The sequence below is a fragment of the Carassius auratus genome, chromosome 37 (genome assembly GCF_003368295.1).
Source record: "Carassius auratus strain Wakin chromosome 37, ASM336829v1, whole genome shotgun sequence".
NCBI classification, from domain to species: Eukaryota; Metazoa; Chordata; class Actinopteri; order Cypriniformes; family Cyprinidae; genus Carassius; species Carassius auratus.
In genome coordinates this window covers 10,177,694-10,204,162 of record NC_039279.1, presented here as the reverse complement: position 1 = coordinate 10,204,162, position 26,469 = coordinate 10,177,694, and the positions used below count along the sequence as shown (strand labels likewise).

Here is a 26,469-nt window from a genome sequence, read left to right as displayed (position 1 = left end):
GAAAAGTGGTTTTTTAGATGACGAAAAGGGATTTTATTTCAAGAACCTTTGACTAAAAGGTTATTTGTGTCATCTTTATGTTTAAGAGTGTATAGCAGCACATTCTGTACAATGTTCATTCTGTATATGTTTTTTTTCCTTTTCACAGTGATTTGCAATTAAGGTTAATGTATGTCAACAGAATTTAAAACAGTATAATGTAACTCTCCAAAAGAGAGCAGGCATGCACACTTCTTTAGCCTTGCTCTGTTGTTACACAGTACATATAAGCGCAGAAAACCAAACAAGAGCTGAAGAGTCAACAACCCTTTTTTTTTTTTCAATGGTTAAAATGGATAGCGAACAAGCGGCTACAAAAACACAACGAAAGTCTGAGATAAGCCCAAGTGTTTGGTTTGACATTAAATAGAACTTACAGAGGACATGATGTTTTAAATGAAAACATAACTGCTTTTTTGAATATTTTATCTGCAGAAATGATTTTGTCAGAGTGCTGAAATGGCTCCCAGGGACCCTCGAGCACTTTGCATTTTCCTGCCTTTTCTTTCCAGCTATTCCCCACAGACGCTTCTTCGTCACTGCCTGGCAGATTCAACTTTCACAATTTTCCACTTCATGCATCCCTAATTACAGGAGACACAACTGGCACAAAAACTTGCATGACTGTAAGTGTAGCTAACTTGCAGTGTAACAGTTGTCACTGATATAAGAACGAGGTTTTTAAACAATCACAGAATTTGGTGGAATACCGAGAATCAATTTACAATAAGGTTCAATTCATTAACATTAGTAAATAAGCGAAGTAGAAATTAACATGCTTACAGCATTGAAAGTTGTTTTTTTCAGTCATAACTCATTTCCATAATGTTATTTATGTCATTTGAAATGTTAAATATACAGAGAGAGAGAGAGAGAGAGAGAGAGAGAGATTAACAGATAAATAAATGCTTGTTTTTTATCTTGTGCATGAACCTGTTTTCCCATTTCTTGCTTTTTTGGCATCAATACGTCAATACTGTACTTTAACTTTGGCAAGATGACCGAAGGGAGCATAAAAGGATTCCGGAGACCATTTACAACTACAAATGGTCAGAATTTCACAAAGCCACTCAAAAAAAGGTCTTGAGAACTGGCATGCGAAAAAAACCTTCAACTGATTTCAACTATAGCTTAGTGCCATGTTCAATCTGCTCTTTCCCATCTCAACTAGCTGAACTATTCATAGAATGACAGGACGCAATCTAAAATATTATCTGATGAAACGTTGGCGCATCTCAACCCCAGATGTTCACAATCAAATGAATAAAAGAATCAAACAAATGTTCAGATCTGAATTTTCTATGCAACGCTTCTCCATGATTTCCCAGCTCCCATTTTCTTCCTTACGACTTTGATTTGGCTTCCTACCCAAAATGCTCAGAGAACGGTCATGTGTTCCACTCAAGGTTAATGGATCTGCAGTTGTACAGATGATCTACGGAGAGAAAGATGACCTCTTGTATTATGAAAGGTTTATTGCTTTGTGAGATCTAACGTTGCCTGTTTGGTTCAGTCTAGCTACTGGCATTCACCTTTTGGCCTATTGTGACATGCGGCTGCAGGAAAGGACAGTCTTTATGTGCACTGTTCAGCAGAGCCCATTGCAATGAAAAGCCTGTTATCAAATGTTTTACCCAGCTATTCTTTTACCCTCTTTGCAGAGTATTTCTGATTTCAACATCTTTTCAACAAAAAGCATCATACTGCTACATTTACTATTTTATTTAGATTTTTATACAATGCAAAAGACGCATGCTTTGAGGCATTCAGTAAGGTTGTGTTAGAGGGAGAGTGACTAAGTGACCACACAAATATGCACATAGAAAACACACACACACAGCACATGTGGACTATCTGCAATCAGCATCCAACTGTTCTGCATTCCCTCCCGTGCTGTTAAAAATGCAATTTCTCATGGAGTGGTGAATATGAAAAACAAACACACACGTAAATCACTTCCACCAGTAAATTACATGAGTCCCGATTACATCTGACCTTTCACCCTGCTGTCAGCAGCCAATTACAACCCCTCTCTGCGAATACAGTACAACCTTGGGACTGGGATTTCAGAAACAACTTCATGAATAGAGCTACGCAAAATCTCTGAGCTTTGTTTGTACGGTCAACTTGTCATTTTTCTCATCTCATGACCTCACTATTTTTCATATGTGCTGCAAACCAGTGAATTTTATGGCGGTGAGTATTTCATGCTCACATATTTTTAGAATGTGTTCACAACATGGTATAAAAAAATATGATTAAACAATTGAATTGTATATGTTTATATTTTAAATTATTTTTTTTATAAATATAACAACATAATGAAATTCATATGATATAATTTGACATAATAAAAATAATATAAAAAAAAGAATGTCTTGAATTAGGTTATTACATCATTTGCAAATAGTTTTTTCTTCCCTTTTTAATCCTGCTTAAAACATGTTTAAAACAAGAGAAAAAAAATATTTCTCAATGATGAGATTAAAAAATATAATTCAAGAAATGTTCAGATTATTTGTTATTAGATACATAAGAATTTTTTTAAATGCATAGTGCCAAAGTATTATTATTAATATTTTGTTTTGAGAAAATATATTTCTCTAAAGTTATTTTCTTGTCTTTTTTGTCTTTTAATTTGCAAACACCCCTGCTTAAAACAAGGAAACATTTTTTGACAATGCTATAAGAAAAAAATTAAAGACATATTTTCAGAAAATTGTATGCAATTTTGCTTCAAGTTAATTAATCTTGCTAAACAAAACAAAAATACTGATTAAAACCATTTTTTGCATGTCAGATCTACCATCTCAGACTTCAAGCAGTCATTATTGTTTAAACAAAACAATTAAGATTCTCTACATCTCTATTCTTTTCTCCCCATCCATCTCTCTGTATTTTCACACACACTCTCTCTTCTGCAGTGCTAAAGTGCTGCATTAATCATCTTAAGTCTCTGGTCAATATGCAGGCGAAGAGCAAAGCGGCTCAGCTCTCTGCTTATTTAACGGCTCAGTGCTTTTCCACCTCTGTGGATTAGAGAAGAACGACCTGCATTTACACATTTATTCACTCCACAGAGACCTGCTCATCTTCCACTCTTCACTATCAGAGAGAGAGAGAGAGTGACCTCACTGGCCATCAACATACTGTGGAAAACTGTGTGCATACTGTATGTGTGTATACTCCAGTGATACCGCTGGAGAACTCGATGGATTGAAATCACACAGTGGATTAAATTGCTCTGTTATGAAATTGCCCTAAAAGTGATAAGATGAACAGACACAAGGGGAACAGCCGTTAAACATAATGGCAGCTTGACAGACAGCGCAGCACTTACATTTTAAGAGGCACTTAGGGGCAATAATTGAGTAATGTCTTCACGCGCCATCTTTTTGAAGGGATGCAACAGGCACATCATAGCTTTGACAGAACACATAACTTTTTTAAAAAGTGACAGTCATTGTTTTAATGTGTTCGTTTTTGCCAGTCCTTTTGCGATAAGCTTGGTTCAGCCTGTCTTCATTAACTGCATTTTGCTATTAAAACTCTTGGAAGTAAGCGGGCGAGGGTTCAGGTGTGTCTACTCCATACTGGTCCGATTTATGGGCATATGCCAGACCTGCATTTTGCCCAAACTGTGTCCTGTGAATTTTTAACCATCAAAAATGGGGCGCTGAGGATGCTTGTTAGACGGCATACTGGGCACAGCAGAGAGTCTGAATGGTGGGGTCAGTGGTTGGGCCTGTTTCTTTATGAAGGCCTGCTGTGGAGGGAGGAATGAATGGAGAGCAATGGAGGAAAGCGTGACGCAGAGTGCAAAAGAGTGCATGGTGACAAGGGGGTCCTGTCAAAGGCCATTTCAGTTAAAGGCCTCCCAAATTTACAATGCCCGTGCTTTCCCAATCCACACAGCCAAGTGAACGGGATTGACCAGCTGATAGGAGGTCATGGCGTAATTACCATCCAATTTTTACCTGCGGGGCTGTTTAATCCTCAGGTGGAGCTCGCCCACGATCACTAGTGTAAAACGGCCCCTGTTGAATAATGAACAATATTGGCGATCTCTAAATTAAAACCCCATTACACGCATGCAATATTCAGAGGCTCTTATTCAGGCTTTTAAGAGGCCGCCCTGGACGCTTGCAGGATGCCCCGCAGCAAGCGCAATCTGTGCAGCAAGAACACCTGCTCGAAACGGTCCCAGAGTCTCCAAACGCATCAACCAGGGACTTGTTGTGCATGCAAAAGTGACGAGGGAAACCAACTCTTTCCATGAGCTGCTTACCCTAATTTGGTCTGTTTTGGAGCACCTCTAAAAGACAAGCCATAATACAATATCCTAATGTGTGCTCGTTTACTATGATGTCCTATATTAACATAGCAATGAGACGCTGTGACAGGGCTCTTCCTGTGATGAGAAGCTTGAGAGTTTTGGAGAGAGCTTTGCTAAATCCTGTCCCATTACAATATGAAATTAATCACAAAAGAGCAATTATATCAATATGGTCTTTTGTCATCAGAGAGGCCACACCTGCCACAATGCCATCAGGGTGACCTGGGTAAATGGCACACAGAAATGCACCAGTCATCCATCACCAAAATTGCATGGGTTTGACCCCTCACAATGGGCAGCGACAATGCAAGCGTAATCTCTTAATCCAGAATCCTGATTGAGAACACCTTTCAGTTATGATTGCATTATGATAGACAGCAGGCCATCATTGAGCTTGTGGATACAGAGAGAGTGCGAAGACATCGAAATACAAGAGAGAGGAGAGTCACTCTCCTTATCCGTCAATCCCAACCGAGCTCCATGGGCCAATCAAAAACGATTAGAGAATTATATTAACATCCTTCCACCAACCAGGTCCAGTATTATTGATCTGAGCCCTACTCAACTATCTCATCCCTGAGCCAAAATCACTGGCCAGAGCCAAACACACCTTCCACTCCAATTAAGACCTGCATCCGATCATCAGAGCTCCATTCTTAATCTCATAATACCACACTCACACAGCACACTCACAGATAAGACCTCCGCAGGTGTATCTGAGGGAAAGAAGGGGAGATGGAGATTTTGGAAGGTGACAAAGTTCAGGGATTAAAGCAAGAAAGAGAAGCATTTCTGTCCATGGAAAAGTGAGAAAAGTAACAGGTGGAATGGTGATGGGGGAGTTATAAATCCCTTATTGAGTGCTGTGTGAACAGGTCTGAGAGTAGAAGGCTTTAGGTATCGCTTTCATATGCATTAACTACCCTTTAGTCTTCTGGTTATTCACCACAGTACACTGGCAAAAAAAAAATCGGCTCAGAAATTGGCAGTACATTTTACAAATATAAAAACATCATGTTACACTGAATAATGTGAATTTACATTTTTCTTTCTTCTTTTAAATACATAAATAATTTACTCATCCTCATGCCATTTCAAACCAGTATTACTTACTTTCTTCTGAGTAGCACAAGAGGAAATTATCTATCCATCTATCTATCTATCTATCTATCTATCTATCTATCTAGATATATAGTGTGATAAAACTGTAAAAAATTATTAGTAATAAATAAATAAAGTTCTCTCTCTCTCTCCATACAATAAAGGCAATTAAGACCAATATTGTGTTGGACCTCATAGACTTACTGTATACACAACAACAGTTGAAATATTCTTCAAAATATCTGCAAAAAGAAAGTGTTTTGCAAAAGACAATAATTTATATAAGTTTGAAATGTGTAAATGATGACAGAATTTTTATTTCTGCATAAGCTGTCCCTTTAAACCAATGCACACTCCCTTGGTATTTCGGTAAGTGTGTTTTGCACGTCAGACTTAAAGTAAGCTTTTCTCTGACAAGATTGCTTTTTGCTTTGAGGCACCCTGCAAATGAGCTCAGAGCTAAAAGCCTAAATTAGAAGCTGTGAATGTTGCATGTTTTACAAGAAGACTCTTACCAACAGGAGCTGTCAGGTTCTCCAAGACCACCAGAGGACCCCTATATGAGCTTCCCATGCAAACAGTGGAGACTGCTGCCACCCGCTGGTGACACACGGTAAAACAGCACCGCCGCCTGCACTTCCGTGTCTGTTATTGGATGAAAACATTCCACAATGAATAGTAAAGTAGGATAAAGCACTCAGAGTCACAGATCCGTAAATGTTCCGATCATTGGGAAGCCTCGCTTGATTGAGGTTAATAATCCCTGTTACGCTCACAGGCTTTTGTTCAGTAAGTGCAATTATCCAATCTAATTGTGTAAATTGAGATATAACCAGACAGAGGCCAAAAAGTGATGTAGCAGCACTACTGTTCTCATAGGACTAGATTACAGTTATGTTACTTCATGTTATTATTTCAAAACTGAAACTAAAGTTTGAGGCTTTATTGGTTAAACACAGTGCTATAATGTCTGAATGCCTTTCTAAAAGTGAGAAAAGAGAACAGAGATTGTTGTACCACTGTCACTTCAAACACTAAAAATAATACATAACCACCATTCTCCAGAAGTATCTCTGTACAAATATAAAGTGGGGAAAAGTGAGGTAGAAACACTTTTGACTGAATTATTTCATTCGTGATCATCTTATTAAAGGGTTAGTTCACCCAAAAATGTAAATTATGTTATTAATAACTCACCCTCAAGTCGTTCCAAACCCGTAAGACCTCCATTTATCTTCGGAACACAGTTTAAGATATTTTAGGTTTAGTCCGAGAGCTTTCAGTCCCTCCATTGAAACTGTGTGTACGGTATACTGTCGATGTCCAGAAAGGTAAAAACAAAACCTCTTCAAAGCAGTCGATGTGACATCAGAGGATTGCATCGAAAATACATTTTGGTCCAAAAATAACAAAAACTATGACTTTATTCAGCATTGTCTTCTCTTTCGGGTCTGTTGTGAGCGTGTTCACTGTATGATATCCGGTTCGCGAACTAATCATTTGATTTAACCAGGTCTTCTTGAACAAGTTCACCGAATCGAACTGAATCGTTTGAAACTGTTCGCTTCTCCAATAAGCATTAATCAACAAATGAATTAAGCTGTTAACTTTTTGAATGTGGCTGACACTCTCTGGACCCGGAAGAGAAGACAATGCTGAATAAAGCCGTAGTTTTTGTTATTTTTGGACCAAAATGTATTTTCGATGCGGTAACATGGACTACTTTGAAGATGTTTTTCTTACCTTTCTGGACATCGACAGTATACCGTACACACAGTTTCAATGGAGGGACTGAGAGCTCTCAGACTAAAACTAAAATATCTAAAACTGTGTTCCGAAGATGAACGGAGGTCTGACGGGTTTGGAACGACATGAGGGTGAGTCTTTAACGACATAATTTTCCTTTTGGGGTGAACTAACCCTTTAAATGTTAATTTGCAGCACTTGTGTCATCTTTATCAAAGGATTTTTGTAAAATGTGATAAGTTTAATTTTATTTGATGTAACAAGATACCAAGATTGGGTCAGTAAGAAGCCTCTTGTGCTCACCAAGTGCATGCAGTAAAACTAAATTGTTGTGAAATATTTTTCTGATTTATCAATTTATTCTTGTGATGGCTAAGCCGAATTTTCAGCAGCCATTACTCCAGTCTTCAGTGTAACGTGATACTTCAGAAATCATTCTATATTTATTATCATCATCAGTGTTGAAAAAAGCTGTGCCACTTACCGATACTTTATTGTGCCGATGTTTTCTAGAATATTTTTAATGAATAGAAATCTTTACTGTCACTTTTGATCAAATTAATGTATCCTTGCAAAATAAAATATATTCTTCTGATTTCTACTGACCCCAACATTTTGAACAGTAAAATTTATTATATATGTTTCTTTATTCAGAAAAAAAAATAATAATAATAAAACCGTAAGATTGCGAAATATTATTGCATTTTATTTAATATTTTTGAATCTGTGTTACTTTTTTCAGGATTAGAGGAATACAAAGTTAAAAAGAACAGCATTTATTTAAAACAAATTAAGTTTTGAAACTTAATTAATTAAAACGAAGGCTGAGCAGGGAAAGGTCTAAAAACTAAATGTGATGTGCAAAGTCTGAGGTAAAAAGATAAAAAAAAAAAAAAGTTTTACAACAATTAAAGTTACAAATGATTTACAACAATTAAAAAAGTGCTACAACCATCCTCGCTCAGACATTCTGTGGCATCTGTAGCTTATGCTAGTGGAAGAGGGTCACCTTCATTCCCTCTGCCTCCTCATCTCAGTCTCTCATCATGACACCCATGTCCTGCTGCTACCTCTCCCTCCACCCAATAAATAAGATATATGGCCTTGTCTCCACACTCAGCTGTCATCATCTAAATTCATACGGCTCACAGGAGACACTCAGCATTGTGTTTCACAATGACCGCCCAAAGAAGCACACATTGCGTCCAGATAATGCACATACACAATTGGGCAATGTGCATTATAGAAGTGGATTAAGAGCATTCACGGAAGTGGCCTGAGGGCACCTCCAGAATTAAACGCTTCAGTTGATCTGAATCAAAACTATTTTTCTCTCTCTGACCTTGTGGTTCGTCTCCTTCAGCTGGATGCAGCACACAGGGTCACATGACTAACAGGTTGGTGGACAAATCAAACGCAATGAAACGGTTGATTGCGAGTTTTCGATTTGCTAAACAAAAGTGAGTGATTCCAAGACGCCAAATAAAACTTTTAAAAAGTGAAGCACACCAGGCTTTAGTGTCTCCAGACCCACGACTGTGGTGGAGTACAGTGGATTTGTTGGGCCGGCCTCCACGGTGATCTTGTGATAATCCACTCCTCTCAGCAGCAAATGAGGTACAAAGAGCGAAAGAGAGAGTGAACCGGAGAGAGGGTGGCCTCAAGCAGTGATTACTCCATTTAATTCAACATGGTTTCTGAGGCATGAAACATGCTCAGCTCATAAATGACTTCCTCCTCTTCTCTTCTCTCCTGTCCTCTCCGGAGCCTGGTCTTGCCCGCGGACTGAGGCTCCTGCACCTGATCGTATCTGCCTCTCTCTCCTCACTTACAAAAGAAAAGCCATAATATGGAGATAGATATTAGGAGCGCATTGGTCTGGTTCCCCAGGCTAGAGCACATCTGTGAAGGAGAATATAAATACATGTTACACAATAGTATGTTCACTGATACTATTAAGTGACTGTTAGTTCAGTTACAAAATATTATTACTTACCTACAAGGCCTGTAATAGTTTAGGGCCTTCGTACCAAACTAGTCTTCTACCACGTTAAAATCAATCAACAGCAGACATCTCTTTGGCCAAGCATTCAAATAATGCATCTCCCAATGTTGTACTGCAGTCATATTTGATCAAATTCACATTATTATTCTTTAGCTTTGGGTTGAACAAATATTTTTTGCTTGGTTGGAACAGCGGCTACGCTAATTATGTTTATCTGTTTCTAACTAAGAGTTAAACAATTTTCAGTTTGGATCCAGCCCTTATACAAAGACCTGAGATGACCAAACACCTGAGAAGAGATGATGCAGTCTCCTCAGAGGACCTCAGATGATGCCAAGCCTGAAACAACAGAAACTACCAAAGTTTGATTTTAACATAATCATTGCTGTTAATGGTGTTCATCGCCTGTCTAGTTACATCATTAACTGAATTTTACCTTACATTTCTGCCATATGTACATCAATTAGACAGTCACCACTGATAAGCTATTACTAAACTTAATTTTCTTTAAAGCTACTTTGTATCGTGAAAAGCGCTATACAAGTAAACTTGAATTTAAATGATTATGGAACGGCTGGAAACCAAGGATCCTCAAATAACCCGTCTAAAATGTATTTTATAATATTCTACAAGTATAATAATGTGTGATAAAATTAAAAACCAACTGTTGCTTGTCAAATATTTTTTTTTATATAAATTATTGAGTTAATTTAAAATCTTGATTAAATTGATTTTAAAAAATCTTAATTCTAAAATTAATGTATTAAATCAACATTAAAAAAACTATATTCATGTAATCAAATATATTAGTTATGGAAAATAAGCAAATTATAATATTCTTTTATAAAATAAAGGTGAATACAGGAAAACACACACACTTAATATAACAATTATAAAGTTATTATATGAAATCAATATCTTTTAAAAAAAATTATACGATTAATATAATAAATACATCCGGTTTTATGTAATCAGTACACTGAAAATATTTCTAGAAAATATGTACTAAATTATCTGTTTATATAAAATATGCAAGAAATGTTTAGCTATAACACCTTGCAAATATTTATTATAACAACCCAGCAATTATTATTATTATATATGTATTTATTGTATAATTAAGGAAAACTACACACACATATACACACACAAAATACATTACATCCTAAATAATAATAAAAAAAATTATATAAAATATAATTAAACATTAATTCAGTATTAATTAAGTATTATAGTCAAGTTTGAAATATATATTCTATTAATTACATATAATAATAGTACAAATACATACTTCATATATATACTTATAGGTTTTTCTCTTTATATTTCTTGCAGTGGATCTCTGGGCCACAATTTGAAAACTCCAGGTCTACAGAACTAGAGACTCTTAAAAACGTGTTGCAGAGAGCACCAGGATGTCCTCATCCAGTTGAATGTGCTGCAGAGTGGTTACACCTCGTACAGTGCCCTTTACGCAGCATACACAGATTCTCACGCCCTATTAATTGCGAAAAAAATTGCTGACAAACCAGACGAGCCGAGCAGAGACGCATGTGAATGGGCAAGCCTGAAATTGGAGCCTGGTGTACGTGAGCAGCTTATCCTACCCTTACAAACACACGCGGTCCTGCCCTGACCTCACAGGGGCTCCGAGGTGTCATGTTCTGATCCGCTCTCACCGGCATTCCTGCTCTTTTCACTTGACTTGACAGTGTTTTGTGGTGAATCGCATAATTAACACAGGGATCTACAGAATTCAGTGACTAAACATAATTACTTCTCCCCTCCTATCCTCTCTTAATTCCTTCCTGCGGCCAGGGGTTTCGGCCTGGCTGGACAAACACAATAGGCTGTCATGTCAGGACAGCGCCGGCTGGTGGGCCGGTGGCTGAGAGGGAGGGCGCATTCAGCTCCAATGGACGCCGCATGCTGAGACTCACGGATATCCACTGACACAGAGGTGACAGCTCAGAGAGGGAGAAACAGAGAAAGACATAGCGGGGGAGAGTCGTAATTAACGTCACTGACAAATACAGAGTCAGATAAGACTGAGAGTAAGTTTATCACACAAGTACATCAGCCGTACAACACCTGCTGCTCGAAAGAGCCGTGATCTGGGACGGTGATCTGCGATACAAGATGAAGCAACTCATAAAATGAACTCTTGCCTCGATCCAAACGAACAGCATTCTGCTCCCATACAATGATGTCTGAGAATTCACAGAGCAACTGTGTCTCATCAGGTAGGAGCAAATCCTGCAGGAATGAAGAAAAGGTGGGGAAGAATACATGCGGGTTGGTGAATGTGGTTAATTAGAGCTGAATTACCTGGCTCTCGGGTCCCCTGCTCTGTCCTCTCATTTCCTCTGTAATCTCAGCAATCGGGCGGCGGTTAAGCTTCGGCCCCCAGGACGAACGGCTGTTCCTGCCCTGGGTGCATTCTTTCAACAGCTCATTTACTACTACAGTGTAACTAGGCTTTGGACAAGGGGGTAATCCCTAACACCCACCCCACCCTCCTGATCAACCGCTCAGACCCCTGCTGCTAACTCTATACACTCAAGAGCTAAGATATTTTAGCAGGAGGTTACAAATGATGCTAGCTTTATATATTAGATGTTTGAAAGAACACAAGTAACCAATGGAGAGGCGAGCTAAACATTAAAGGGTCTTTTAAGCTGTACAATGAGGCGATTTGTTGACTAAACAGTTTAGACATCTTCTAGACCGATTGTTTGTTTTGAATTTTCTCAAATAAGATTTGTCTCTGGAATTGAGCTGCTAGGAGTTTGATCTGCAGTTAAGAAGCATCTTATGTCATATCAAGTGGAGTTCACACACTGCTTTCCATTGATTTTCATATGTAAGCATGAGCTAAACGGATGCATTTGACTGTTGCACTTGTGTCTTTTGCAAAGTCTAAAATACCATTCTGCATTCAAATTAAAAGCTCAGCTTTTTTTTTTTTGGAATTCCACTCATTGCTTTTCCAATGTTTTTATATGCAAACATGCTAAATGGACATATTGCGTTTGTGTCTTTAGCAGTGTCTAAAAGCGCCATTCTAAAAATGCAGTATGTAAATTAAAAGCTCAATAAAAAAAGCACCTTTAGACGCTTTATTTATTATGTTTCATTATCCTGTCTTGCCTATTTAAACGTAAAAATGTGTTCTGTGTGATTGGCCTGTTAGGCTGTCAAATCGTCAAAGAACTTCATGTGACATGGGGAAAAAACACATCAACCCCCACACTTGGTACAGCCAGCTTAAAGGCATAATTTGTTCATAAATAAATGAACTATTCAATTAATAAAATTTTCCCAGAGTCTATAAAATCCTTGCAGAGTCTAAGTTTTAAAAAGACATTAAGGCGCTCAAATAAAAAAAATTACTTTGGGGTGAACTATCCCTTTAAATCTATGTCTTCGGTACTTCCTGCTTTGCTTCACACCAGACATTTTACAACATTGTTATTTTTACATATAGCCTCCATCAACAGGTGTTTCGACTAAACTAGCTTCCCCATAACACTCCTCAGACCATTTAACCACCTTCCTTAATCTCCCAATCCACAAACCTGAGAGGTTGTGGACAATCCACTCAAGTTCCCCACCGCTTCAGCCTGAAGAGTGTGGATTACCTTAATCCACAGGTTTGGCATCCTGCTCCAGGGAAACAATACTGTGTAACCATGCAAGGACACTTTAGATTGGGGTGGGTCTACACCGGATCATTAAGGGGATTTAGACTTTGCAGTGGAAGACATTGTAATGAGGTACAGATGTGTGGAAAAACAGTTCAGGATGTCTCTGCTGTTGATTAGCAGATGGGGTGAGAGGTGACGAGCCCTCGACACCCTGCAGTCAGGTGAGCACATGCAGTCAGCTGTGGTGTAATGCACTCAGTTCCTCATCTTTTAACACTTCATTTACAAACACTACCAGAGTAAAGTGATATACATCCTCTTAATGAAACAGGATCTTTTCAGTTTCAAAAAGACAACCGTTTTTCACCAAGAGGAAATACACTGCTGCCTCTAAAGCTAAACCACAGTTTCTTTTTCTATAATAAAATCAACTTAATTTTAATGACTTTGGGGAATGGAAAGACTCAAGACTTGTAAGAAAACTAAATACTGGTTTAAAAAAAATAATAATATTATTAAATATATATATATTAATATTAAATATATATATATATAGTATGCTTATCAGCACTCACAACTCTGATGAAAGTTTGACTCCTTTAACTCCGTTATCACGCCCTCTTGTGTCAGTCCACTGACATTTCTTTTTAGCTCGATTTTTTCCAGTCTCAGCTGCTTCCAGTTATCTTAGCAATGCAAAAACAGTCTGTTATGCTGCAAAAGCGGTATTTGTTTTTTTTATTACTATTATGATAATCATAAACACACTGGTTTGTAACGCAAAGAGTTTTTATAGGGCAACTTTAAAGGTCAGCAGTTGGATTCCGGAAGTAAAAATGGTATTTATTGTTCCCATAGGGGAATTGATTTATATGTATTAACTTATAAACCTTTGTAGACAGATTAACTTTGAGCTGAGGATAATCACTGGTATCAGCTTTTGTTGAAGCGACCCACCTGCATTAATTTAACATTTAAAAAATACTGTTCAACAGCAGAATTCCAAGTTTAAAAAAATAAAACTCATTACCCTTTATGTTCTTCTCAAAATACTTGTGTATATGACTATTTTGTAATACATTTAAAATATGCTTTCTATATCAATATTTTCAAATAACCTGATTTTATATTTATCCATCGTTTTATTTTGATTGTCGTTTGCAATGTTCCATGGGAACTCTGACTTTCCTTCATTAAAGCCCTCAAGTACAGTCTTTTCAAATACTTTTGTTTCGAATCAAAGTTTATAACGTTGTGATTCATCTCAGTTGGCTGGTTGAAAGTGGACCGACTGAGACTAGACTATAGATTGAGGTTAACTGAAGGTATTTGCTTTGTTGAAGCCATCAGTCGCACTGTAAAAAAAAATCCCGTAAAAAAACGGTAAAATTCCGGCAGCTGGGGTGCCGGAAAATTACCGTTAAATAACGTGCACATTAAGTAACAGTAATTTTCCGTAATTCAAAAATACAGTTTTTTGCTGTAATTTTACATATTTTCTGTATTTTCTTCAGCTTTTAATGTTTGATAAGATGTTTTACATAAATATTGTGGAAAGTTAATAAGAAAAAAACCATTAAATTATCATAAAGTTTGAACACTGCTTTAATTCAAATAATCAGCCGTAAGTGCAAAAATGTGTTTTAATAATTTATTGACCAATCTGCAAGAATATACAAATAGTTTGTTCAGGACTGCAATTTACTAATATTCTTTGTACAAAACTGCAACAATATACCAGTATAGAGATTATAGCTAAACTGCAACAATATTCCAATAAAAAAATAAGCCCAAAAGTTTAAATTAGATCACAACTGCAACCACATACAATTCAGTTTTTTTTCATAACTGCAACAGTATATATATATATATATATATATATTTAATAACTGCAACAACACACAAAAGAATTGTTCAAAACTGCAACAATATAGCAAATTGGTAAACAAATAAAAAATAAGAATTAATTTGTCCTTAAAACTGAACCACCTGTGAACAGATTAATTCATCTTGACAACAGATGATGCATTAAAAAAAAAAAAAATCAACCATGAAAGCAAATAATCAGCAAGTATTTTAAGTCTTTGACACTGTCAAGAATTTCTGCTAGGCAATGTAGGAAGATCTGACACTCCAAGTTTTACTCCATCCTTTCAAAGTCCGCAATCTTGTTAATCAGTGAAAGAACCTTTGGACTGACTGCTGATTTCTTTCTCGATGTGGTCTTCTCCACTTTCGATCCCTTCTCGGGGTTCATCTTAAAAAGGAATCTGTTGAGTAAAAAAAACATATTTAGTAATAAAACATGGACTGTACCATATGCTGTGAATATATTTAAAATAAAAGCAGAACAATAAGAACTTGTAAAGGGCATGCTTGTGGTGGATGTTGTGAAGAAGTATGTGAGAGGTAGTTGTGTGTGAGGCAGACTAAGAAGGTTGTGACAATGTAAGAGAGTGTGTTGTGTGAGGATGAGAGTGTGAGGATGCATGTAGGGCTGCACAATTAACCACATGCAGTTGTCAGATGCATTTGCAGATGAATCGCATTAGATTATGAACAGGATACTGCATAGCTTGTCAGTGAACTACAGCTCTGTTTATTAAATGTTGCTTAATTTGAAAACAGGTGATGGATATTTACTACTAATCACAGGACCGACTTTAATGACGAGACACGCCTGAAAAACGCATGTGATTAATTATGCAGCCCTAGAAGGTTGTGTGGGGATGCGTGTGAGAGTATGTTAGTGTGTGTGAGAGTGTGTGTGACTGTCTATGTGAGAATGTTTGGATGTTTGTATAAGGAAGTGTGTGTGAGAGGATGCGTGTGTGAGAGTGTGTGAGTGTAAGGATGCATTTGTAAGAATATGTGAAAGTGTATAACTGTGTGTGAAGATGCGTGTGAGAGTGTGTGTGTGTGAGAGAGAGAATGTGTGTGAGGTTGCATGTGTAACTGTCTATGTTAGAGTGTGTGGATGTTTGTATTAGAATGTGTGTGAGAGTGTGTGTGAGGATGCGTGTGTGAGAGTGTGTGAGTGTAAGGATGCATTTGTTAGAGTATGTGAAACTGTGTAACTGTGTGTGTGATGATGCGTGTGAGAGTGTGTGTATGAGTGAGGAAACGTTTCTGAGAGTGTGTGTATCTGAGAGTATGTAAGTGTGAGGATGCATTTGAGAGAGTGAGTGTGTGTGTGTGTGTGTGTGAGGATGCATGTGTGCAAATGTGGACGTGAGTGTGCGAGTGTGAAGATGCATTTGTGAGTGTGTGTATGTGAGAGTGTGTCAGTTTGAGGATGTGTGTGTGACCGTGTGTATATGTGAGAGTGTGAGGATGCATGTGACATTGAGTGTGTGTGTGAGAATGCATGTGAGAGAATGTGTATGTGAGTGTGAGGATGTGTGTGTGTGACTGCGTGTATGTGAGTGTCTGTGTGTGTGAGTAGGCATGTGTGACTGTGTGTGGGTGCGTGTGTGACTGTGTGTGAGAGTGTGTGTGTTAGAGTGAGTGTATGTAAGGATGCGTAATTCAGTGTGTGTTGAAAAAGTGTGAGTGTGTGTGAGAACACACGTGTGAGTGTGATATGTGTGAGAGTGAGTGTATGAGTGTGTGTTTTTACCTTTGCACAATCTCTTGCGTTTCTCCTTGGTTTCCTGGGTATGAAATGTTCAAGCAGTTGTATGAAGCAAACATCAGAGCGTTGCAGAAGATGGTGATGTGGTCGTTAACTATGACTGGGTGAACAGAAAACATAAAGTTCATAAACCATAAACACCACAACTATTACAAGTGTAATATGTGAACATCTTTGCATTTTGCAACTCACCCTTTCATGTTGACCATGGTTTTAGCACTCACTGAACTTATCTGTAAGGAGAAAAAAAGCATGTAAATGTGAAATTTTAAGGAAATCTACAAAAATACAAAGAAATATATTGATAAATGTTTTATATCTATGGTTCTGAACCTTATCTGCGCCACCTGTTCATCCCTATCAGTGAGTCTATCAATAATCCCTATAAGCTATAACAGTCTTTAATTATAGAAGGGTGATTAAAACAGAAGTTGTGAAACTTTTTTCCCTAGGCGTAGATTACAAGATTACAAGGTTATATGAATTCTCAGATGACACACTGCAGACATTGTTTTTTCATTCACAATTTTAACTGGTCAATGGTTTCACCAGCTTTTTGAAACACTTTTAATATTTTAAATATTTGCTTAACCGATAGACAGATATAAAGGGTAACCAACAGAAATAATTTATTAAAAAGTGATTAAATACTGACTGTAACGATATTTCAGACCCTCAATAAGACTATATCTGGAAGTAAAAGAGTAAAACATGCAGACAAATTAAAGTAGTTAAGTGAATTTCATTATACAAGCGTAATAACCAGTGCTTGAAGAGGGAGAAATGCAGACGAACATAACGTTTCAAATCGCGCGTCACTTTAAGCGCTGGTCCTAATGAGTCTGTTTCTAAATTCAGAATTTTCATCCAATCTCGCCTCGAAAAATATGATTTTTTTTTTTTTTTTTTGCTTTTAGACGACGCCTACTATTATGTATATCAAAACTGATTAAAAACACTGCATTATGCGTCGAAGTTCGGTAAAGTTGGCAACATCTACATATTCGAACTTAACATTAACTGAGCTAACTGTTAAATTTATGAGTTCTTAAACCACAAATGATAATAATATTTAATAACAGTATCGTAGACAACCAGCTAACGACTTTCCTTAAAGTAAGCCTGTTTTTCCCTCAGGGACAAAATAACATTAGAAGTTAACGTTACCCACACTTAACGACTAACGGCACTGGTCAGCGCCGAAGTTTGAAATACTGGTTTAACGATTCAAAAAGGTAAACATTCTAAATTTTAGAACTCATATATAGTAGAAATAGCATTTAGTAATGACCAAAATGAGAAAACATGAACTTTACCTGCTTATTTTCGCCTCAGATTGAAGATTGACCGTGAAACTGAAGGTCGAGTTATTCCTTCTGCGCGCGCAGCAGCTCCACTGCGTGCTTGGAGGAGAATGTGTCCTTGCGCTAGGGCGGGAATTCCTTCAGTTCGAATATTACATTTTTTATTTTTTTTAATTTTAATATCAGCATATTATTATATTATTATATCAAATTATGAAACGGTACTATGAGAATAAATCCGTAATAAAACACCAAACTGAGCAGAACTATTTTGACAAGCGGAAGAAGATGTGGTCAGTTGACAGTACTTTGGAAATACGATTCTTTCGAGAAGGATTTTTCAACAAACCTGTTCAAAAAAGGATTAACCTGCTCTTTTATGCAAACACGCAATGTAGGCTACATATACAACATATTATATCAATAGTAATAATAATAATAATAATAATAATGAACGTTAACTTTTGTACAGTTGTTATTTATATTTTTAATCTATTAAAAAATATGGCATTATATTATTAATGCCACACACACACGTACACACACACACACATACTGCACATACTACATATAAATATAGCGCATTATGTGAAATAAATCTTCAAAAATATTTTTGGGACGTTATGCACATTGACATGTTTTTCATGTGATTTTACATAAGATATGTAAATTTACAGTCTCTTTCTGTAATTTTACAATTTTAAACTGTATTTCAAAATTACGTGGAAAAAACTGTAAAATAAAACAGTAAAATTCCGTAAAATTACAGTTTTTTTTTACAGTGCGGCTTTATATAAACTTAGTGTTTGGCAGCAGAAATCCTGGTGAAAAGACAACATAACCCATGATTCTGCAAAGAAATCGCCTCCAATCAGAGGATAATGACCAAAAAAACAAAAACAAATATATATATATACACTGTTAGCAATTGATGTAATTTTTACAATAAATTTTACAACAACGCACTGTATTCATGTTTTTGTTGTAAATGCAAGTGCATTATGGGAAATTAACGGACAGTCCTGTAAAATTATTGTAACTACACTGTAGAAGCATTTTTTTACAGCAACCGCATAGCATTGTGGGATCGCTGCTGTTTGAATTTTGAAATTACGCGGCCAACGGACGGTACTTTTTGGAAGAAAGAACATGTCTCAGGTATGTAACATAAAATTTGTTTTATAAGTCTTTATATATTAATACTGGTGATCTGAGTGAGTGCTGATTGTTTCATTTGGTATAATTCAGTGGAATAGGGTGAAGTTAGTTAAAATCGCGTCTTCATACTCGATCCAGATTTACATCGCAAGAACTTTACCCAGAAACTATGGACTTTGAGCTGGAACTCGGTGTGCTTCCACCGCAGCTACCATGATCTAAATAAAGTTCTGGGTAAAAAAAATGCCCCTCAGAAAGTCCCTGCTCGCGAGGTACTTGTTCAAAGGTAACGTTACTGAACTTTCGGGAGTGGCAATGCAGCATTGTAGTTTCAACCACCATTTCTTTTGATAATTTTTAAAATATTACTGACATCGTGTCATGAAAGGTATAACGTTAGTGTTTTAACTATTTCAGGCGAGAATGTAGTTGTTTAAAACTCAAATATGCAGTTTATTTATAAAGACTGCGTCTATTAAAAAATGTGTTTCGCTGATGTCGGAGACGGTCAACTCCACGCGATCAGCGGGAGCTCAGGGATCATTAATCCGTCGGGAGCACTCTCAACTCGGGTAGACATCTGACATTTGCCGCTGGCTGTGATGTCTCTTTAGTGGTAAAGCATAAAATATAATTCGTTTTGGGTGAACCGAACAGGTAATCGTTGGTCTTTATTCAGTTAATCTTTTAATATGTTAAAATGAAAATAGGAGACAATAGGCTACTGTTTGGTATAATATTTTGTTTTATATAATGAAGGCCTAACGTTACACATTTCCCTGAACTTTATTTCTGCGGCTATTAATATGTTTAACGAATGAAAATGAGAACGAAAGGAGGCAGTGGTGTTTGATATCATATTTCGTCTTATTGAAATGAGGGGGGGGTCGGTGGAAACGCGTCATAACTGTACCACGGTCATGAACGGTCAAGGCAGAAGGAAAAGACTGAGCGGGAACAGCTGTAGACCGTCCGCAGGATCAGCTGCACACTGGCTGCTAGATGGAACATATGTTTGCTTGCTTTAAGCCCTGTTAATAATTGTCACATGGTTATATGTCAAAGAAGAAAGGAAAGGCTGTAATTCAACATAATCCTATTGCATCCTTAAAATGCCTAGTCTAAATTAGGAAAAACCATACCATAACTTATTCTCCCACCTGATAAAATTGGTACTTTTGCCCATCCTGCCAATACTGCCACTCATGCGTGTGTAGTGAAGGGTTCTAGTGCTCTTTTAGTTATCATATTGTGTATGCATTTCAGGAGAGGCACTAAGTGCAGACAAATGGATGATGTCTTTGGAAGGGACAACTGTGATGGGGCCCCACAACAACCTTCTGAATGGAGTGCAGCGACCTTCACTGTCTACATGTTTAACTAACAGTATCCTAAAGAGGCCTCAAACACTAAAGGTATGTTTAAACTGTTTGCACACTTATAAAGAAAATAGACTCTACGATATACTCTATGCATTGATGTCAAAAGACAGGTTTCCATCCAATTCCTTTGCACCTTTTAAGCGCATTCGTAGAAATTTGGCAAAGAAACCCTATAACTGGAGAGCATTTCCATCAGCTCTGTTATGTAAATTAGAAATGGACAGGAGAGTAGTCATGAAACGCTGTGGGATCAAAACTTAAGGGGCAACTTAAAACAGCCGATAGAGTTGCAACAAATGTGCATTTATGTTGCATTTATTAGCAAGTCAATCCACATAAAAAGTTTTATTCACATTAGAATATTTTGTGAATTTGAACCGTTTCCATTCAGGATTTTTTTGTTTGTTTTCAAAATGTTAAAATGTGCATTAAAAAGCTGGATGGAGACAAAGCTATTGCTATTAAGTGTCTAACATAGAGTTGGTATTGCCCTGCAAGACATTTATGTAAACACAGAGAAGTCTGACAGACAGCAGTTTAACATTACAATTTTCATTAAGTCAATTTTGGGGGTTAAAGTCATTAGATGTGATTTTACTTTTTCCTTTCTCTTTGGAGTGTTACAAGCTCTTGGTGAATGAAGAAGATCTGTATAGGGTGGCCATATGCGCCGTTCATACGGGACACGTCCCCGCCAGGATTTTAATATTGCCTAAAACATCCAGGTCGATCGAGAGCTAAAGAGAGCAGAACAGACAGCTCCTTAAGCTTTTGAAATTGCTCTCATGTGTTTGTTCGTTCGTTTAAATTGAAGCGTCACTCTTAAACGCTGTTTCTTTAAAAAGGGAAACTACTTTGTTTGGCCTTCCAAAAGAGAACACGACTAGAAATCATGTTTATATCACATTTATAATGGGTTTGACATTATAATGAAATAAACATTATAATTAAATGTTTGTCTCGTTGCTTCGGCCGGACAGGGCACAGTATGTTAAGTGGCATAACATTTCAGTCACATGATAGATAGATTGGATAGCTGGTCAATCAGAGCACACTTCGCTTTTCAGAACGATGAACTTTGTAAAAATCAACACGTTTCAGAAGGCGAGGAGAGGAGTACCTGTAGAGGAGAAACAATAATGTGTTTTTTTAACCTTAAACCGCTTAAACATTTCATTACACCAAATACACAAAATAATGTTCTTTTTAGCAACGTCATATGACCCATTTTGCAGACACTTTTGTCCAAAGCGACATTCAATTTACAGTGCATACAGTGACATTATATATTTAAGAAAAACAATGTAAAAGCCAATGTAATTCTAAATGTTATGTTGTTAAATGTGTTGATGTTAAATAAATACATCAACGTCATTTTTTTTCTACAAGCAAGTTTACTTTTTGTTTTGTTTTTTTACACAGTATTTATCATTACCTGATATGAAAACTTGTTTTTACTCTCTCTGTTTTCAGAGCTTTTTGTGGAATCAATTCCAAGATGTCAGCAAAGCAGAGAAGAGACGGAGGATCAACGCACCTGTCTGCACCCTATTAAGAAGACTCCTGGGTTTTGAGTTGATGGGCTAGTATTGATGCCCACCCACACCCCACAGCTTCCCCAGTTCAAGACTGGTTGGGACCTTTTGTTATTTATTACCATGTTCCCCCTGATGATAAACTGTCTGGAAGTGAGCTAGATTCTTCAGTGAAACTGTAATTTTGTTTGTATGAAAAAAAAAAGATAAAATACATTTGTAATATGTGATGTTGCATAGTGTGTTAATAATAAAAAATAATAAAAAGTTGCCATTGTTTTGGTTTTAATTTTGGAAGATGGAAAATTGCAGTATTTTATTATATTTAGAAATTACAATATTGTAATTGTCTCCTGTAAAATTACAGGAAATTCCTGGCAACTGAGTTGCAGTAAATATACAGTAAATTTAAATAAATTACAGCATTTTACTGTAATAATGCTACTTTAATCACAGTAGCACTGCTGTAAAAATACAGGACTCTATTGTATTAAAAAAACAATATATTACCTGTATATTACTTGCTGTAAATTCACGGCAATTAGTTGCCAGGAATTTCCTGTAAAATTACAATAAATTTTTAACAGTGTATATATATATATATATATATGTATGTAAATATATTATATATATATATATATATATATATATATATATATATATATATATATACACATATACTGGAACTGGAAAGATGATGTTGTATTCTACAGCTGGAATAATAATTGGAAGTCTCATACTTTCACAAAAATATAGCTCCAGCATTAAAATATAAGGTAGTGCTAAGTTTCCTGAAAACAGAAAAAAACAAAAAACAAAGAAACCCCCATGATTTCACTCTTGAAATCTTGAAATGATTCAAGATTTGGGGCCTTCATTCCCTTCTCAGAATATTGTGAGATAACATTTCAAAGACAAGCAAGACATTGTGTTAACATCAAACTTTAGCAATCCTTTATTGAGGAGAACAGATCATATTCACGGTTTGCTACTGAAACATCACAACATCATACTGGGGACGTTCATTACATGAGCTCGTCAGGTGGTTAGAGAGAATCAGAGAGAAAGAGAGCAAGGACGTGAGAGCAAAAGCATTCAATCACACTCTCCAAAACACACGGGACAGTAGTTTCCCCCTCCGGCAAAACCCTCTCTTCTTAAGCCAACAGACTTTGGAATAAATAAAATACTTTGTCTCAGTTATTCTATGCATCAATAATTGTTGATATACACAACGCAAATGAATGTCCTTGAGCACTCACCGCACAAAATATATCTCTTTACCATCTCAACTGGAAATGGACTCAAATCTATTCATCTTAAAATGAAGCTTTCCAGCATATGGCTACAAGTTATGTGTACCAGAAGAGGGGAAAACTGCAAAAATATATATACATACATAATCATCTCATAAAATTCAATTAAACACTCATTTTAAAGCTACACACCAGAGCAGGTGAAGTCGATTAATAAACAACCAAAAACAAAAAGGAAGGAAGAAAAAGGCCTCCAGAACATGTGCATGTCCGGTGATCGCACAGCGCAGAAAAAAAACCTCACGTGAAGTAAATGGAGTAAGAATGTGAATGTATACGATGAAGCTAATCAAACAATAAATGCACATATGAAAATGTTATGCATGAGAATGTACAAATGGGTGGGTGAAGGTATATGTATTGTGTATCAGTGTAAATAAGGGGTACATTCATTCAGAGCCGACTATCCTGTAAGTACACCCTTAGAGCATGGTTCACCTTTTACAGGCACAGTTAGAAAACAATCCTACAGTAAGGATTACTAAAAAAAAAAAAACCCATCAGAACCACTCATAATGAATATTCAAGTACCTATCAGTCAGTCTGAGGAGAGAGCGTCCCCTCCCACTCTTTCACTCCGCTGTTAAAGGAGAAAAAAAAAATATAGCTATATACACATACATATTTCTGCAGTTTCACTTTAGAAACACTCTCATAGCTTCGCTCTCAGTTTTTTTTTTCAGTATTTTTTGTTTTCATAATCAAATGTGAGTGCAATCAAACAATATCAAATACGCCATATAATCTGCAATAAAAAACATTTTTTAAAATGATGAGTCAAAATGATAGAGGGGGAAACCCATTTGAAACTGGACTATTTTGTTAGAGAAAACCACAAACCAAAAGGCAAGCTGATGGGGATAAATCAGTGGGGAGAGCAGGTGACGGAGTGTGCTGCGAAAAAGAGGAGGAGTTCAGTTCTTGTGTACGGTCTCTGAGGCGACTGTAAGGAAGTCACCGTGACAAGCTCCTCTAAATAAAGTTCTCTCCATTCAGAGAGTAATCTCCTGCTGTCAGGATTGAGTCTCAAGAGTGCCCTAGGGTTATTCTTTTTTTTTATTTTCATGTTTAAAAGCAAGCCCCAAAATGAATGACACTAGAACAAAGTCCCCTCGGCCCCAAAAGAGAAAAAGAAAAATCCACAACAGATAAATTACATTTCTGTGGCTGCTGTCCAAGCTGGTGGGATAGAGCTTGTAAGGGTCGCAGGGTTAAAGAGGGTGGCAAAAACGGTGATCATGCCTCCGAAAAGCTGCACATGCGTGGTTGTGAAGGGGTTCAAAGAGAGCCGTGTCTGAACGAGGGTCCCTGTCCCTCTCAGAGCTCACTGGCCCCGCCCTCCTCCAGCTGAGTTCAGAGTCCACGCCTCCAAATTAGCATCCAGCAACTTCTGCTCGAGCAGTCCCATCCCTGCTCGTAATTGACACAGATTTCAGGAGGGAGGGGGGTGGGAGTAAAAATAAATCTCTACTGTACAATGCAGTTCTAAAAAAAAAAAAAAAAGAAAAAAAAAAAACACAATACGATTTCTGTAGTTTTCTCATCTTTAAAAAACAAGCATACGTATTCTCAAACTCGTCGTTTTGCATTTCCTATGACGCTCTCCGAATTGAAACCAAAAAGTGTGTGAGCAAAGGTTTTTCTTGTGTGAACTGAGGACATACTCGTGTGGATTCAGAAGCCGTTGGCTGCTCAGGCTACCAGGGGTCGTCCAGGTCACCTCCGCTCTGCGACAGGGAGAAAACAAGAAAGGGAAAGAAATGAGCAAACAGAGAAAAATTAAAAAAGGTAAAACACTTACTAGTGAGAACTGGGGGGGGGGGGGGGGTGGGGTGTAAAAGAAATAATGAAACCTGTGAGGATGTGAAAGACGAGAAAAGGAGAGAAGGAAGATTTTCTAATTTTTGAATCATGAAAAATGAAGCATGGACTTGGTTTTACATAGTTCTGAATAAAAATAAATGAATAATAATAATACAAAGTTCAGGGTCAGTTAAATTATTGTTATTTTATTTTTTTGAAAAATAATACTTTTATCCGGCCAGGATGCAATATTTCACAATATTACTGTATATTTGATCAAATAAACTAAACCAAAATAATCTTTGTGAGCATGAACTTCTGATACTCAACAATGTTTTTCAAAAACAACAAATACAGACCCAAAATTTGTATCAGTAGTGTCTCTGAACATACAGGTGACTCCAATGTAGAATGTGGGCCAAAAAACTATCCAAAAACAGTATAAAACCAAAACAAGAGTCGTTATATTAATCAGTGTACAAAAAAACAAAAAAAAACATAATACGCTTAATCATTAAAAAGGGGGGTGGGGGTGGAGGGGGGTGTTGGGTTTTAGACCTGCAAGGACGGACCAACATACTTTTTCTGAAATTAGTTGTATTTCCGTATTTGAAGAAAACTAATTTCCCCAATTTAAAACCGGATTTTAAACAATTAAGCCACATTTGAAGCTCACTTACCTCAGCCTCAAACCTCCACTAACAAAACTCATGAGTAAAAACACAAGCCATGTTTGATTATGAAGGAGAGTTAGGAGTGAACAAGTTTTTATAAGAGCTATAACTAGCACCCATGAAACTAACAGCATTCTATGTGGTTTGTAATCTCAAATGTAATAATGAATTGGAGCAAAGACAGAGATTAATAGTTAAATTTGATTTATTTTGAATTTCAGCGTGAAACAAAATGTATACAAACCTTTGCCCAGGAAAAAATAAAATAATAAATGAACCCAATAGAGCAAATACTGCTCTATGGACAATAAAGCTCTTTGATTCTGCTGAGCCTGTATTTTAGTAACATTAGTTTAATATAACAATGGCAGCATTATGCATGCACTTACGCTAACTGTTAAGAAGATTATACAGTTTGTGTTATGCATTAACTTCCAAATCAGCTAAGTAATCAGCTTCAAATGGCTTGATAAAATCAGCCAAAGAAATCACAAAACAAAAGCAGTTTGGAACATCAGATATTTTGCGACATGACATAATCCACATGGACAGAATTCAGCTTGCTTTCCAAAAACTTGGGTCATAAAAATAAGAAGTGTGATAAGAAGCCCTGTGCAAATACTGCAGTGTACAGACATTCATGAATGATCATGTAGTAGCGTTGCCCAATTTATAGATTGCAAAAAGTCATTCTTAAGGTATTGTCCCCTTTCAGTTAATGACTTTGACATTCACTGACTGATTGGATCAGCACAACAGACGAAAGAAGAATTTTGCAAGAACAAATGA

The 26,469-nt window shown here is 36.8% G+C and overlaps 1 protein-coding gene and 1 long non-coding RNA gene across 3 annotated transcripts in view; both read right to left on the bottom strand.

Moving 5' to 3' along the window:
* Positions 1-14,511: 14,511 nt before the first annotated feature.
* Positions 14,512-18,250, bottom strand: LOC113056142 (uncharacterized). Its single transcript, XR_003277664.1, has 4 exons — positions 17,825-18,250; positions 16,701-16,741; positions 16,494-16,608; positions 14,512-15,144 (listed from the first exon to the last, which is right to left on the bottom strand). It is a non-coding gene; the product is annotated as an uncharacterized LOC113056142 (long non-coding RNA).
* Positions 18,251-22,818: 4,568 nt separating this feature from the next.
* LOC113056141 (protein phosphatase 1B-like) overlaps positions 22,819-26,469 on the bottom strand; it is a 39,762-nt gene continuing 36,111 nt past the window's right edge. Inside the window, exons 6-7 of one of the 2 annotated variants that reach the window (XM_026222687.1) lie at positions 24,868-24,930; positions 22,819-24,613 (exon numbers count right to left, since the gene is read on the bottom strand). In XM_026222687.1, coding sequence (XP_026078472.1) covers positions 24,901-24,930 — 30 coding nt within the window. In that variant the 3' untranslated portion in view covers positions 22,819-24,613; positions 24,868-24,900. Of the gene's footprint in view, positions 24,931-26,469 lie in introns of both variants that reach the window. The other variant, XM_026222686.1, reaches the window with a different exon arrangement.